Source organism: Ranitomeya variabilis, chromosome 1 (genome assembly GCF_051348905.1).
Source record: "Ranitomeya variabilis isolate aRanVar5 chromosome 1, aRanVar5.hap1, whole genome shotgun sequence".
NCBI lineage: Eukaryota > Metazoa > Chordata > Amphibia > Anura > Dendrobatidae > Ranitomeya > Ranitomeya variabilis.
The window spans coordinates 482,676,618-482,692,405 of NC_135232.1; the positions used below are offsets into that span (position 1 = coordinate 482,676,618).

General features: G+C 43.0%; 1 protein-coding gene across 3 annotated transcripts in view; it reads left to right on the forward strand.

Moving 5' to 3' along the window:
• The window catches only part of PAX5 (paired box 5), a 534,721-nt gene that overhangs the window by 489,839 nt on the left and 29,094 nt on the right, over nt 1-15,788 (forward strand). For all 3 annotated transcript variants that reach the window (XM_077251644.1, XM_077251660.1, XM_077251651.1), the window contains exon 10: nt 5,471-5,557. In XM_077251644.1, coding sequence (XP_077107759.1) covers nt 5,471-5,557 — 87 coding nt within the window. The remainder of the gene's footprint in view (nt 1-5,470; nt 5,558-15,788) is intronic.

Below are 15,788 nucleotides of genomic sequence, written 5' to 3' on the forward strand. Positions count from 1 at the left end.
TATGCATGGCAGTTGTATATTGCTTTCTAAGGCTCAGGCTCCACAGCAAGGTATCACATGCAATGTGAAATTGCATTGCATAAAATTGTGATTTAGATGTGATTTAACACTATGCTCCACATTTTTAATAAAGCTATTCTAAAATGCAGCCTTGCATTAATAATGAATGGGAACACTCAAAATCTGCCAGCTCTGGGATCGGCGGGGATCCCGGGTGTCACTTTGATGGCCTGTCCTAAAGGCTCTTGCAGAAACATCGGCTTGCACTCAGACCAATGTTATCAAATGGGGCCATGCACATGTCTGTTTTTTTAATTGGACAGAGTCTGAAGAAAAAATTGCAGCATGCCCGATTTGCATCCAATTTTCAGATCGCACTTGGCCATGCAAGTCAATGAGTCTATGGAAAAAATTGTACCGATTTCAACGGGTAAACACAGTGGAGACGGAGAAATTTATTTTTCATCTTTTCCTCATCCAAGAAAATCTCATCACACTATGATCAAACTGTAATCAGAGTGTGATGAGCATTATCGGACGGATTTTATCAAATGAGAGAATATACACTCAGATAAGATAAGCCATAAATGTTAACGTCCCAGAAAACCTCCTTTAAATATCCACTAGAATAATCAAGACTTTTAGACTGAATGCTTCACTATATTATTAATATGTTTGTCTTTGTGTCTTGAGGGTGATTTTATACTGAAGTCTGTGTAAAATGTATGCTGATGTAGAAAGACAACATGCTGGCCTCTTTACAATGAATACCATCATGCAATTTTTGTATTCCTAGATGGTATCTTGTTATTTTTGCCTATATGGTTGTGACAGATTGTTTATACTCTATTCTTGCGCTATACTTACACTACTGCTGAGATTCTTTACTATTAACCATTTAATCCCCATCGGTGACTAGATACACTGAACAGTGAGTGCTTTGGAGGAAAGGGCTGGTATGTAGGCAGAAGAATTACTTAGTTGTTGGTGCTGAATGCTCCTTAAGCTTTTGGCTAGCCCGCACTGCATAAGGCTGACAGTTGACTACTCAGGCATAAAAACTAGAGAATTGGAAGCCTCAGCTTGTCAGGCAATACAGTATCCCCAGAGACAGCTAGAAATGTGTGTTTGCAGAAGCAGTCAATGAGAAGAAATTTGGTACAGAAGTAAAAAGAAGATCGAACAGTGAAACACAAGCCTGTCTGGAATGATGTCCATGTGGAAGTGTTTAGAGTTGAAAAGGATAATTCCTTTACTCTGCTTTGTACCAAGATGAATCTTGTTATCAAAATGTAATCTTGTCATGTAATACTCAGAAGACGTCTACGTGCACCCATGCTAGCCTCTCATTCACAACACATGTATATGTGAGCGGAGGTTTCCATTTATAAGCTTTTATCATAATCCAAAAATATACTAATAGGTTAATTGGCTTAGTATGTATCCGTGACTGTGATGGGAAGGTAGATAACTCCCCTTTTTCTCCATATTCAACCCAATCCTACAGTAAACATAAGGATAGTATGAGAGAGTAAAGCTAACTGTACCTATACTCTATAGCCATAAGCACTAATTTCATTGCCTGGAGAGCAAAATTACGTTCTACAAGAATTATTCACTACTAACTGAAAAAAAATCAATGAAAACTTGACTTGAAACTGATCATGCAAAGTACTAAGACTGACTTAAGACGAGTGTCCTTATAGCTTATGATGATCATTCACAGTATGGCCTGCATGGATATCCAATGAAAATTCTTACCACAGACAAACTTATGTTTTCTACCGATTGTATGTCAAACAATAGATGTAGGTTATTTAAAAAATACCTACTTTCCCCATCACTACACTGACAGTTGTTTTATGCCATGTGCATGGAATCTTTGTAAATCCACAGCAACCATCACTCATGTTTTTTCTGATCGAATACTTCAAGGGTGGAAGACAAACTTTTTGAAGACTGCGTGTTCATTAAAATCCGAACTAATAAAGCTGTACAACTTCATTGAGTCCCTATTCTAATTCTTTAGAAACTTATAGTTACTCAATAAAGCACTTTTTATTTTTTATTTTAACATTATATTTATTATATACATGTTTGTCTTTCAGTTTAATTTATTTCCAATTCTGTAACTGAAGAATATATGCAAAATAATGCATGAAAAAGCACAATATTATCTTTTCTACTATATATATATATGTATATATATATATATATCTAATATATAAAGCTGAATGTGTGTGTGTGTGTATGTATGTATGTATGTATGTATGTCCGGGATTGGCATCTGAACCGTAGCAGCTACAGCCACAAAATTTTGCACAGTCACACGTCTGGACCCCGAGAGCGTCATAGGCTATGTTGTGAGGTGAAATTTTAACCCCGCGCTTTCCAATTCACCAAACAATTTTGCCCCTATCTACATAATGGGGAAAAAGTGAAAGGAAAAGTGTTGGAGGCGTCGCAGCTACAGGCACAAAATTTTGCACAGTCACACGTCTGGACCCTGAGAGCGTCAAAGCTATATTGTGAGGTGAAATTTTAACCCCGCGCTTTCCAAGTCACCAAACAATTTTGCCCCTATCTACATAATGGGGAAAAAATGAAAGGAAAAGTGTTGGAGGCAAATTAACAGCTGCCAGATGTGAACAAGGGGGACTTAAAGAATGACAGCGATGGCACCAAAGAGTATATACTGTACAGTTGCTAAGGTGGGGCCCCAACATGGGATAATCACACCACCACGGGGATATGAACACACACACAAAATGCGCCACACACTACCACGTGCTCGAACACATATACCACCCTCAGTGCACATTTCACCACACATACACCAACCTCGCCACATAAAAGTAGAAACACAAAAGTCGCCGCTCAAAACTCGCCACGCGCAAAACTCTCCACATGCAAAACTCGCCACACGTGCAAAACTCGCCACACGCAAAACTTGCACACGCAGAAAAATTGCCACACGCAGAAAAATTGCCACATGCACAAAAGTTGCAACACATGCAAAAGTTGCCTCACACAAAACTTGCACATACTCAAAAGGCACCACACATAAAACTCGCCACGCGCAAAACTCGCCATGCGCAAAACTTGCTGCACACAACTTGCTACACTAACCTGTCACATGCAACTCGACACACAAAAAGTTGCTACACGCATGTCGCCACACAAAACTCATCTCACAAAAGTCCCTACATGCATGTCGCCACACGCAACTCAACACACACAACTTGACACACGAAACTCGCCCTAAAACACACACAAGTCTGGTATCCTTCAAAAATAAAAATCTGATTAATAAGCAGACAAACTACAAGAGCAACAAATGTACCATATAGGAATCCGGCAGCTGTCAGTCACATGACCAGTCTATTATGTGTATGTGTGAGCTAATATATACTGCCAGGGGGTGGGCTTACTGTTGGCTGGGGATTTATCAGGCTGCCATTTTAGCTTACAAATACTGAGGTAAAAATACTGACCAAATAACGTGTGAACGAGGGCTAATACAGGAGGAGATGGCATACAGCTATATACTATATACAGGAGATGACACACAGGTATATACTATTTACAGGGGAGATGACACACAGGTATATACTATATACAGGAGGAGATGACACACAGATATATACTATATACAGGAGAGATGACACACAGGTATATACTATATAGAGGAGGAGATGACATACAGGTACATACTACATACAGGAGGAGATGACATACAGGTATATACTATATACAGGAGGAGATGACACACAGGTATATACTATATACAGGAGCAGATTACCTACAGGTATATAGTATATACAGGAGGAGATGACACAGGTATATGCTATGTATAGGAGGAGATGACATACAGGTATATACTATATACAGGAGATGACACACAGATATATACTATATATAGGTGAGATGACACACAGGTATATACTATATACAGGAGATTACATACAGGTATATCTAATATATAAAGCTGAATGTGTGTATGTATGTATGTGTGTATGTCCGGGATTGGCATCTGTACCGTCGCAGCTACAGCCACAAAATTTTGCACAGTCACACGTCTGGACCCCGAGAGCGTCATAGGCTATGTTGTGAGGTGAAATTTTAACCCCGCGCGTTCCAATTCACCAAACAATTTTGCTCCTATCTACATAATGGGGAAAAAGTGAAGGGAAAAGTGTTGGAGGAAAATTGACAGCTGCCAGATGTGAACAATGAGGACTTAAAGAATGAGAGCGATGGCGACAAAGAGTATATACCGTACAGTTGCTAAGGTGGGGCCCCGACATGGGATACTCACCACACACGGGGATATGAACACAAACACAAAATGCGCCACACACTACCACGTGCTTGAACACATATACCACCCTCAGCACACATTTCACCACACACACACACCAACCTCGCCACATAAAAGTCGAAACACAAAAGTCACCACTCAAAACTCGCTACATGCAAAACTCGCCATATGCAAAACTAGGCTCACGCAAAACTCGCCACACGTGCAAAACTCACCTCATGGAAAACTCACCTCATGCAAAACTTGCACACACAGAAAAATTGCCACATGTACAAAAGTTGCACCACATGCAAAAGTTGCCTCACACAAAACTTGCACATACTCAAAATGCACCACACATAAAACTCGCCACGCGCAAAACTCGCCATGCACAAATCTTGCTGCACACAACTTGCTACACTAACCTGTCACATGCAACTCAACACACAAAATGTTGCTACACGCATGTCGCCACACAAAACTCATCTCACAAAAGTCGCTACATGCATGTCGCCACACGCAACTCAACACACACAACTTGACACATAAAACTCGCCCTAAAACACACACAAGTCTGGTATTGTCCTTCAAAAATAAAAATCTGATTAATAAGCAAACTACAAGAGCAACAAATGTACCATATAGGAAATACGGCAGCTGTCAGTCACATGACCTGTCTATTATGTGTATGTGTGAGCTAATATATACTGCCAGGGGGGAGGGCTTCCTGTTGGCTGGGGATTTATCAGGCTGCCAATAGCAACCAATCACAGCTCAGCTTCTATTTTGCTACAGTTAATTAACCTGAGCTCTGATTGGTTAATATAGGCAACAAAGACATTCTCAGTATAACAAAGCTAATATATGTTGTGAAATGCTTCTATTTGCTTAGTTTTTGCCTTTTAATAATTACATTTCTATCTATTTGTTTTGTGGTTTTTGTGTGCAGAATAAATTTTTGTTAACACATTCTATTTTGCTAACAGCAGTCATTAACCCGGGCGAAGCCGGGTAGTACAGCTAGTATATATATATATATATATATATATATATATATATATACTGTATATATATATATATTTATTTATTTAGTATAGACTAAACATACTAAATGTTAATGTTATCTGCATATTTTACGTTTTATATAATGGCTTTTTGCTTGCATTGTAGGGAGTGATTTCTCTGGGAGTCCATACAGCCATCCACAATATTCGTCTTATAATGATTCATGGAGATTTCCTAATCCTGGCTTATTAGGTGGGTGTTAATTCTTTAGTTTTGTTTGTATAATTGTAATTTTTATTGATTTTTTCATGTTTAACCATAACAAAGACCATATAGCTTGGAATAATAATGTCACTGTTTGTTACTTATCTATGACTCAACTGGACTACATCCAGGTTCAGTCTGCACCTGCTTCTTCTTGCCTGAATGCATGCCATTTTTTCTAAATTATGGTTATAGACTCCTACAGGCGCTGGTCATGTACTTCTACTGACACGGGGCACAAATCTTTCTGACTGCTCAGTCTTTCTCCCGCATCTGACCCCTCTGGGACCCTTCTGTGGCAATGGTGGCTCTAAACCCACCTAGTAGCCACACGACCTGTCCTGGTACAGGTTCTGGCTCCAACTGCCTTGAGGTGGCCATTTCATGGCTTCGGACCAGACTTGCTACAGTAGGTGCCTCTTGTTCTCGCACCCTGGATTCTGCCCCAACTTCAAGGAAGCTCAAGTTAGGATTGTAGCATAACTGTTCTTTCAGGGTCTTCCTCAGGTAAGTGTCTCTCAGGCCTGCAACCTCTTAATACTTCATCCAGGGAATCTAGTCCCCTATATTCATCTACAATTTTTTTTAGTAATGTGGGCCATTACTTCCTGCAGAGCGTTCACATATTGGGTTACCATCTCTCTCTCTGCACTCGATGAAGAGACGAATACACAGATTACCTAAATGGGTCGTATCACTGTGCATGTCCTCTAGAATATTGATCACATTCTCTACAGTATCAAGGTCTCATGGTTGTCTGAACATGACCGTCTGTCAGGCCTTTCCATCAAAGGTCACCAGGGCTATCTCTGCCTGTAAGGCAAGTGTTATGGGGGACATATGCAACATGCTTTTTAGCACTCAACCCAGTCCCACATCATTACATTGTCATCTGTATTTTGTGGTATGTTGCTAAGCATCGCTCCAAAGGGAAGGCTGCCCCCTGTGTACTCATTTACCAACTGGTGTGCCATTTCTGCACTTGAGTTTTGAATCCTACCGACTAAGGTTGGTTTCACATTTGCATCTGTGCGCGCAGCGCTTGATCTGCATACATGCGCATGCATCATGTGTACATATATTTAACATGGTGTACGCATGAACATGCGTTTGCATGCGTACGCATGTCCTTGCACATGCATGCGTTCGAAGCACTTACGTACTTCAGACTGCGCATGTCCAGGAACTGACTGAGACACGCCCATTGAGACACACCCTCCCGAAAATATCGAATGCATGCGCATAAAAAAGCAAACACAGGCAAAAAAACGCATACAAACGCATGCACACGCAGTGTTTTTTTTGCCTTCATGTGTAAGCTGATGCGGATAAAAAACGCTGCGTAAACATGCGTTTGCATGTGTTTTGGCATGCATTTGCATATGCAGATGATACGCTGTGCACATATACGCAAATGTGAACTTAGCTTAAGCCAAATGTAAGCAGAATTATGTGGATGCAACAGAGCAGACAAGGAGGAGATAGTGGTACTTAACCAACTATTTATTTAACTAACACAAAAAGGAAAATCTATTTATAAGTATATATATATATATATATATATATATATATATATACACATTACAGACCAAATGTTTGGATACACCTCATTCAAAGATTTTTCTGTATTTTCATGACAATGAAAATTGTACATTCACACTGAATGCTTTAAAACTATGAATTAACATATGTAAAATTATATACTTAACAAAAAAGAGTGAAACAACTGAAAATATGTCTTATATTCTAGGTTCTTCAAAGTAGCCACCTATTGCTTTGATTACTGCTTTGCACACTCTTGGCATTCTCTTGATGAGTTTCAAGAGGTAGTCACCAGAAATGGTCTTCCAACAGTCTTGAAAGAGTTCCCAGAGATGCTTAGCACTTGTTGGCCCTTTTGCCTTCACTCTGCGGTCCAGCTCACCCAAAGCCATCTCGATTGGCTTCTCAGGTCTGGTGACTGTGGAGGCCAGGTTATCTGGCGTAGCACCCCATCACTCTCCTTCTTGGTCAAATAGCCATTACACAGCCTGGAGGTGTGTTTGGGGTCATTGTACTGTTGAAAAATAAATGATGGTCCAACTAAATGCAAACCGGATGGAATAGCATGCCGCTGCAAGATGCTGTGGTAGCCATGATGGTTCAGTATGCGTTCAATTTTGAATAAATCCCCAACAGTGTCACAAGCAAAGCACCCCCACATCATCACACCTCCTCCTCCACGCTTCATGGTGGGAACCAGGCATGTAGAGTCCATCTGTTCACCTCTTCTGCGTCGCAAAAAGACACGGTCGTTGGAACCAAAGATCTCAAATTTGGACTCATCAGACCAAAGCACAGATTTCCACTGGTCTAATTGTCCATTCCTTGTGTTCTTTAGCCCAAAAAAGTCTCGTCTGCTAGTTGCCTGTCCTTAGCAGTGGTTTCCTAGCAGCTATTTTACCATGAAGGCCTGCTGCACAAAGTCTCCTCTTAACAGTTGTAGAGATGTGTCTGCTGCTAGAACTCTGTGTGGCATTGACCTGGTCTCTAATCTGAGCTGCTGTTAACCTGTGATTTCTGAGACTGGTGACTAGGATAAACTTATCCTCAGAAGCAAAGATGACTCTTGGTCTTCCTTTCTTGGGGCGGTCCTCATGTGAGCCAGTTTCCTTGTAGCGCTTGATGGTTTTTTGTTGTGAATTTACCTTTTGGCTCCCTCTAGTGGCTACTAGTGTTTTTACTCTGGGTATGTCTATCATCCCTTATATGCTCACCTGGGTCGTTAGGTCAGGGGTGTTGCTATATTAGCTCCCTGGACCTTCAGTTCAATGCCTGGCAACGTTGATATCAGAGCTAATCTGTAGTGCTCTTGTCTACTGATCCTGGTTCCTGCTTGATTAAGCTAAGTCTGCTTTCTTGCTTTTTGCTATTGTTTTTGTTTGCATTTTTGTCCAGCTTGTACATAATCTGTATCCTATCCTTGCTGGAAGCTCTAGGGAGGCTGGAGTTCTCCCCCCGGGCCGTTAGACGGTTCGGGGGTTCTTGAATCTCCAGTGTGGATTTTTGTTAGGGTTTTTGTTGACCATATAAGTTATCTTACTTCATTCTGCTATTAGTGAGTGGGCCTCTCTTTGCTAGACCTAGTTCATCTCTGTGTTTGTCATTTCCTCTTACCTCACCGTTATTATTTGTGGGGGGCTTGTATCCAACTTTTGGGGTCTATTCTCTGGAGGCAAGAGAGGTCTTTGTTTTCCTCTTCTAGGGGTAGTTAGTCCTCCGGCTGGCGCGAGACATCTAGCGACCAACGTAGGCATGTTCCCCGGCTACTTCTAGTGTTGGCGTTAGGAGTAGATATATGGTCAACCCAGTTACCACTGCCCTATGAGCTGAATTTTTGTACTTCGCAGACTTGCTGATATCTCTGAGACCCTCGCCATTGGGGTCATAACAGTTTGCCAGGCCCGTATTAAATGTTAAATGCATTGCAGAAGCGGGATTATAAGAAAGAAAGTTCTGAGTTTTTTTTTCTCTCTCTCATTTTTTTTTTCTTTTCCCCTTTACCTCTGAGTGGCTTGTGATTGCTGCAGACATGAATGTCCAGACCTTGATTACAAGTGTGGACCAGCTTGCTGCTCGTGTGCAGGGTATACAAGATTATGTTACCAGAAGTCCTATGTCAGAACCTAAGATACCGATTCCTGAACTGTTTTCCGGAGACCGATTTAAGTTTAGAAATTTCAGGAATAATTGTAAATTGTTTTTGTCCCTGAGACCCTGTTCCTCTGGAGACTCCGCTCAGCAAGTGAAAATTGTTATTTGTTTTTTACGGGGCGACCCTCAGGATTGGGCTTTCTCGCTGGCGCCAGGAGATCCGGCATTGGCTGATATTGATGCGTTTTTTCTGGCGCTCGGGTTGCTTTATGAGGAACCCAATCTTGAAATTCAGGCAGAAAAAGCCTTGCTGGCTATGTCTCAGGGCCAGGACGAGGCTGAAGTGTATTGCCAAAAATTTCGGAAATGGTCTGTGCTGACCCAGTGGAACGAGTGTGCATTGGCTGCAAATTTTAGAAATGGTCTTTCTGAAGCCATTAAGAATGTGATGGTGGGTTTTCCCATTCCCACAGGTCTGAATGATTCTATGGCCCTGGCTATTCAAATCGACCGGCGGTTGTGGGAGCGCAAAACCGCAAATTCCCTCATGGTGTTGTCTGAACAGGCACCTGAATTAATGCAATGTGATAGAATCCTGACTAGAAATGAGCGGAAAATTCATAGACGCCAGAATGGCTTGTGTTACTACTGTGGTGATTCTACACATGTTATCTCAGCATGCTCTAAACGTCTTACTAAGGTTGTTAGTCCGGTTGCCATTGGTAATTTGCAACCTAAATTTATTCTATCTGTAACTTTGATTTGCTCACTGTCATCGTATCCTGTCATGGCATTTGTGGACTCAGGTGCTGCCCTGAGCCTTATGGATCTGTCATTTGCCAAGCACTGCGGATTTGTTCTTGAGCCATTGGAAAATCCTATCCCTCTTAGGGGTATTGACTCTACGCCATTGGCAAAAAATAAACCGCAGTTTTGGACACAGGTTACCATGTGCATGACTCCCGAACATTGGGAGGTAATACGTTTTCTTGTTCTGCATAAAATGCATGATTTGGTTGTTTTGGGTTTGCCATGGTTACAGACCCATAATCCAGTCTTGGACTGGAAGGCTATGTCAGTGTCAAGTTGGGGCTGCCATGGAATTCATGGAGATTCCCTGCCCTTGTCTATTGCTTCTTCTACGCCTTCGGAAGTTCCGGCGTATTTGTCTGATTATCAGGATGTCTTCAGCGAGTCTAAGTCCAGTGCACTGCCATATCAAGGAGTCTCTTGAGAAGGGGCATATCCGTCCTTCTTCTTCCCCTCTTGGTGCGGGATTCTTTTTTGTGGCCAAAAAGGACGGATCTTTGAGGCCTTGTATTGACTATCGGCTTTTAAATAAAATCACTGTCAAATTTCAGTATCCTTTGCCGCTGTTGTCAGATTTGTTTGCCCGGATTAAAGGTGCCAAGTGGTTCACCAAGATAGACCTTCGTGGTGCGTACAACCTTGTGCGCATTAGGCAGGGCGATGAATGGAAAACCGCATTTAATACGCCCGAAGGTCATTTTGAGTACTTGGTGATGCCATTTGGGCTCTCTAATGCACCTTCAGTTTTTCAGTCCTTCATGCATGACATTTTCCGGAAGTATCTGGATAAATTTTTGATTGTTTATCTGGATGATATTCTGGTTTTTTCTGATGATTGGGACTCGCATGTGGAGCAGGTCAGGATGGTTTTTGAGATTTTGCATGAAAATTCTTTGTTTGTAAAAGGCTCAAAGTGTCTCTTTGGTGTACAGAAGGTTCCCTTTTTGGGGTTCATTTTTTCCCCTTCTGCTGTGGAGATGGATCCAGTCAAGGTCCGAGCTATTCATGATTGGACTCAACCCTCGTCAGTTAAGAGTCTTCAGAAGTTCTTGGGTTTTGCTAACTTCTACCGTCGTTTTATCGCAAATTTCTCTAGCGTTGTTAAACCGCTGACGGATCTGACCAAGAAAGGCTCTGATGTAGCTAACTGGGCTCCTGCTGCGGTGGAGGCTTTCCAGGAGTTGAAACGCCGGTTTACTTCGGCGCCTGTTTTGTGCCAGCCTGACGTCTCACTTCCCTTTCAGGTTCAGGTGGATGCTTCGGAGATTGGGGCAGGGGCCGTTTTGTCGCAGAGAGGCCCTGGTTGCTCTACTATGAGACCTTGTGCCTTTTTCTCTAGGAAGTTTTTGCCGGCAGAGCGAAATTATGATGTGGGCAATCGGGAGTTATTGGCCATGAAGTGGGCATTTGAGGAGTGGCGTCATTGGCTCGAGGGTGCTAAGCATCGTGTGGTGGTCTTGACTGATCACAAAAATTTGATGTATCTCGAGTCTGCTAAACGCCTGAATCCTAGACAGGCCCGCTGGTCATTGTTTTTCTCCCGTTTTGACTTTGTGGTCTCGTATTTACCAGGGTCTAAGAATGTGAAGGCCGATGCTCTGTCTAGGAGCTTTGTGCCTGATGCTCCTGGAGTCGCTGAACCTGAGGGTATTCTTAAGGAAGGAGTTATCTTGTCAGCGATTTCTCCAGATCTGCGACGTGTGTTGCAGAGATTTCAGGCTGGTAGGCCTGACTCTTGTCCACCTGACAGATTGTTTGTGCCTGCTAAATGGACCAGCAGAGTTATTTCCGAGGTTCATTCCTCAGTGTTGGCAGGTCACCCGGGAATTTTTGGCACCAGAGATCTGGTGGCCAGGTCCTTTTGGTGGCCTTCCTTGTCAAGGGATGTGCGGTCATTTGTGCAGTCCTGTGGTACTTGTGCTCGAGCTAAGCCTTGCTGTTCTCGTGCCAGCGGGTTGCTCTTGCCCTTGCCTGTCCCGAAGAGACCTTGGACACACATCTCTATGGATTTCATTTCGGATCTCCCGGTGTCTAAAGGCATGTCTGTCATCTGGGTGATATGTGATCGTTTCTCCAAGATGGTCCATCTGGTTCCTTTGCCTAAGCTGCCTTCCTCTGCTGATCTGGTTCCTGTGTTCTTCCAGAACGTGGTTCGTTTGCACGGCATTCCTGAGAATATTGTGTCGGACAGAGGATCCCAGTTTGTTTCCAGGTTCTGGCGATCCTTTTGTGGTAGGATGGGCATTGATTTGTCGTTTTCGTCCGCTTTTCATCCACAGACTAACGGACAAATGGAACGAACTAATCAGACTCTGGAGGCGTATTTGAGGTGTTTTGTCTCTTCTGATCAGGATGATTGGGTGACCTTCTTGCCATTGGCTGAATTTGCCCTTAATAATCGGGCTAGTTCTGCCACCTTGGTTTCGCCATTTTTCTGCAACTCCGGTTTCCATCCTCGTTTTTCTGTGGTGGATAGGTTGCAGCGGATCTGGAATCATGTGGTGGACAACTTGAAGTTGTCACAGGAGAAGGCTCAGCGTTTTGCCAACCGCCGCCGCGGTGTGGGTCCCCGACTTCGTGTTGGGGATTTGGTATGGCTGTCTTCTCGATTTGTTCCTATGAAGGTCTCCTCTCCCAAATTTAAGCCTCGATTCATTGGTCCTTACAAGATATTGGAGATCCTTAATCCTGTATCCTTTCGCCTGGATCTTCCGGTGTCGTTTGCCATTCACAACGTATTTCATAGGTCCTTGTTGCGGCGGTACGTTGTGCCTGTGGTTCCTTCTGCTGAGCCTCCTGCTCCGGTGTTGGTTGAGGGCGAGTTGGAGTACGTGGTGGAGAAGATCTTAGATTCTCGTCTCTCCAGGCGGAGGCTTCAGTACCTGGTCAAGTGGAAGGGCTATGGTCAGGAGGATAATTCCTGGGTGGTCGCCTCTGATGTTCATGCGGCCGATTTAGTTCGCGCCTTTCACGCTGCTCATCCTGATCGCCCTGGTGGTCTTGGTGAGGGTTCGGTGACCCCTCACTAAGGGGGGGGGTACTGTTGTGAATTTACCTTTTGGCTCCCTCTAGTGGCTACTAGTGTTTTTACTCTGGGTATGTCTATCATCCCTTATATGCTCACCTGGGTCGTTAGGTCAGGGGTGTTGCTATATTAGCTCCCTGGACCTTCAGTTCAATGCCTGGCAACGTTGATATCAGAGCTAATCTGTAGTGCTCTTGTCTACTGATCCTGGTTCCTGCTTGATTAAGCTAAGTCTGCTTTCTTGCTTTTTGCTATTGTTTTTGTTTGCATTTTTGTCCAGCTTGTACATAATCTGTATCCTATCCTTGCTGGAAGCTCTAGGGAGGCTGGAGTTCTCCCCCCGGGCCGTTAGACGGTTCGGGGGTTCTTGAATCTCCAGTGTGGATTTTTGTTAGGGTTTTTGTTGACCATATAAGTTATCTTACTTCATTCTGCTATTAGTGAGTGGGCCTCTCTTTGCTAGACCTAGTTCATCTCTGTGTTTGTCATTTCCTCTTACCTCACCGTTATTATTTGTGGGGGGCTTGTATCCAACTTTTGGGGTCTATTCTCTGGAGGCAAGAGAGGTCTTTGTTTTCCTCTTCTAGGGGTAGTTAGTCCTCCGGCTGGCGCGAGACATCTAGCGACCAACGTAGGCATGTTCCCCGGCTACTTCTAGTGTTGGTGTTAGGAGTAGATATATGGTCAACCCAGTTACCACTGCCCTATGAGCTGGATTTTTGTACTTCGCAGACTTGCTGATATCTCTGAGACCCTCGCCATTGGGGTCATAACAGTTTTTGCAACTGCACTTGGGGACACTATCAAAGTTTTCCCAATTTTTCGGACTGACTGACCTTCATTTCTTAAAGTAATGATGGCCACTCGTTTTTAGTTACTTAGCTGCTTTTTTCTTGCCATAATACAAATTCTAACAGTCTATTCAGTAGGACTATCAGCTGTGTATCCACCAGACTTCTGCACAACACAACCGGTGGTCCCAATCCCATTTATAAGGCAAGAAATCCCACTTATTAAACCTGACAAGTCACACCTGTGAAGTGAAAACCATTCCTGGTGACTACCTCTTGAAGCTCATCAAGAGAATGCCAAGAGTGTGCAAAGCAGTCATCAAAGCAAAAAGTGGCTACTTTGAAGAACCTAGAATATAAGACATAATTTCAGTTGTTTCACACTTTTTTGTTAAGTATATAATTCCACATGTGTTAATTCATAGCTTTGATGTCTTCAGTGTAAATGTACAATTTTCATATTCACGAAAATACAGAAAAATCTTTGAATGAGAAGGTGTGTCCAAACTTTTGGTCTATACTATATATATATATATATATATATATATATATATACAGTGCCTACAAGTAGTATTCAACCCCCTGCAGATTTAGCAGGTTTAATAAGATGCAAATAAGTTAGAGCCTTCAAACTTCAAACAAGAGCAGGATTTATTAACAGATGCATAAATCTTACAAACCAAAAAGTTTTGTTGCTCAGTTAAATTTTTATAAATTTTAAACATAAAAGTGTGGGTCAATTATTATTCAGCCCCTAGGTTTAATATTTTGTGGAATAACCTTTGTTTGCAATTACAGCTAATAATCGTCTTTTATAAGACCTGATCAGGCCGGCACAGGTCTTCTGGAGTTATCTTGGCCCACTCCTCCATGCAGATCTTCTCCAAGTTATCTAGGTTCTTTGGGTGTCTCATGTGGACTCTAATCTTGAGCTCCTTCCACAAGTTTTCAATTGGGTTAAGGTCAGGAGACTGACTAGGCCACTGCAACACCTTGATTTTTTGCCTCTTGAACCAGGCCTTGGTTTTCTTGGCTGTGTGCTTTGGGTCGTTGTCTTGTTGGAAGATGAAATGACGACCCATCTTAAGATCCTTGATGGAGGAGCGGAGGTTCTTGGCCAAAATCTCCAGGTAGGCCGTGCTATCCATCTTCCCATGGATGCGGACCAGATGGCCAGGCCCCTTGGCTGAGAAACAGCCCCACAGCATGATGCTGCCACCACCATGCTTGACTGTAGGGATGGTATTCTTGGGGTCGTATGCAGTGCCATCCAGTCTCCAAACTTCACGTGTGTGGTTGGCACCAAAGATCTCGATCTTGGTCTCATCAGACCAGAGAACCTTGAACCAGTCAGTCTCAGAGTCCTCCAAGTGATCATGAGCAAACTGTAGACGAGCCTTGACATGACGCTTTGAAAGTAAAGGTACCTTACGGGCTCGTCTGGAACGGAGACCATTGCGGTGGAGTACGTTACTTATGGTATTGACTGAAACCAATGTCCCCACTGCCATGAGATCGTCCCGGAGCTCCTTCCTTGTTGTCCTTGGGTTAGCCTTGACTCTTCGGACAAGCCTGGCCTCGGCACGGGAGGTGTCATGATCTCTGCAGGCAGAGATCATAGCAAGCCTATAGAGGGACAAGCTCTCGGAAGATGGAACTATACTGACCATGAACTAAGCCTGCCGCGCAACTAGAAATAGCCAGGTAGCATTTCCTATTTATCGCTAGATGCCCAGCTCTGGCCTAAGACCTAAATAGCTAGCAGAGGGAAATATAAGACCTGGCTCACCTCTAGAGAAATATTTCCAAAGAAGACAGTAGCCCCCCACATATAATGACGGTGAGTTCAGATGAAACAACAAACGCAGCAGGAAAATAGTCTTAGCAAATTTGAGGTCCGCTTACTAGATAGCAGAAGACAGATAGTATACTTTCATGGTCAGCAGAAAAACACTAACAA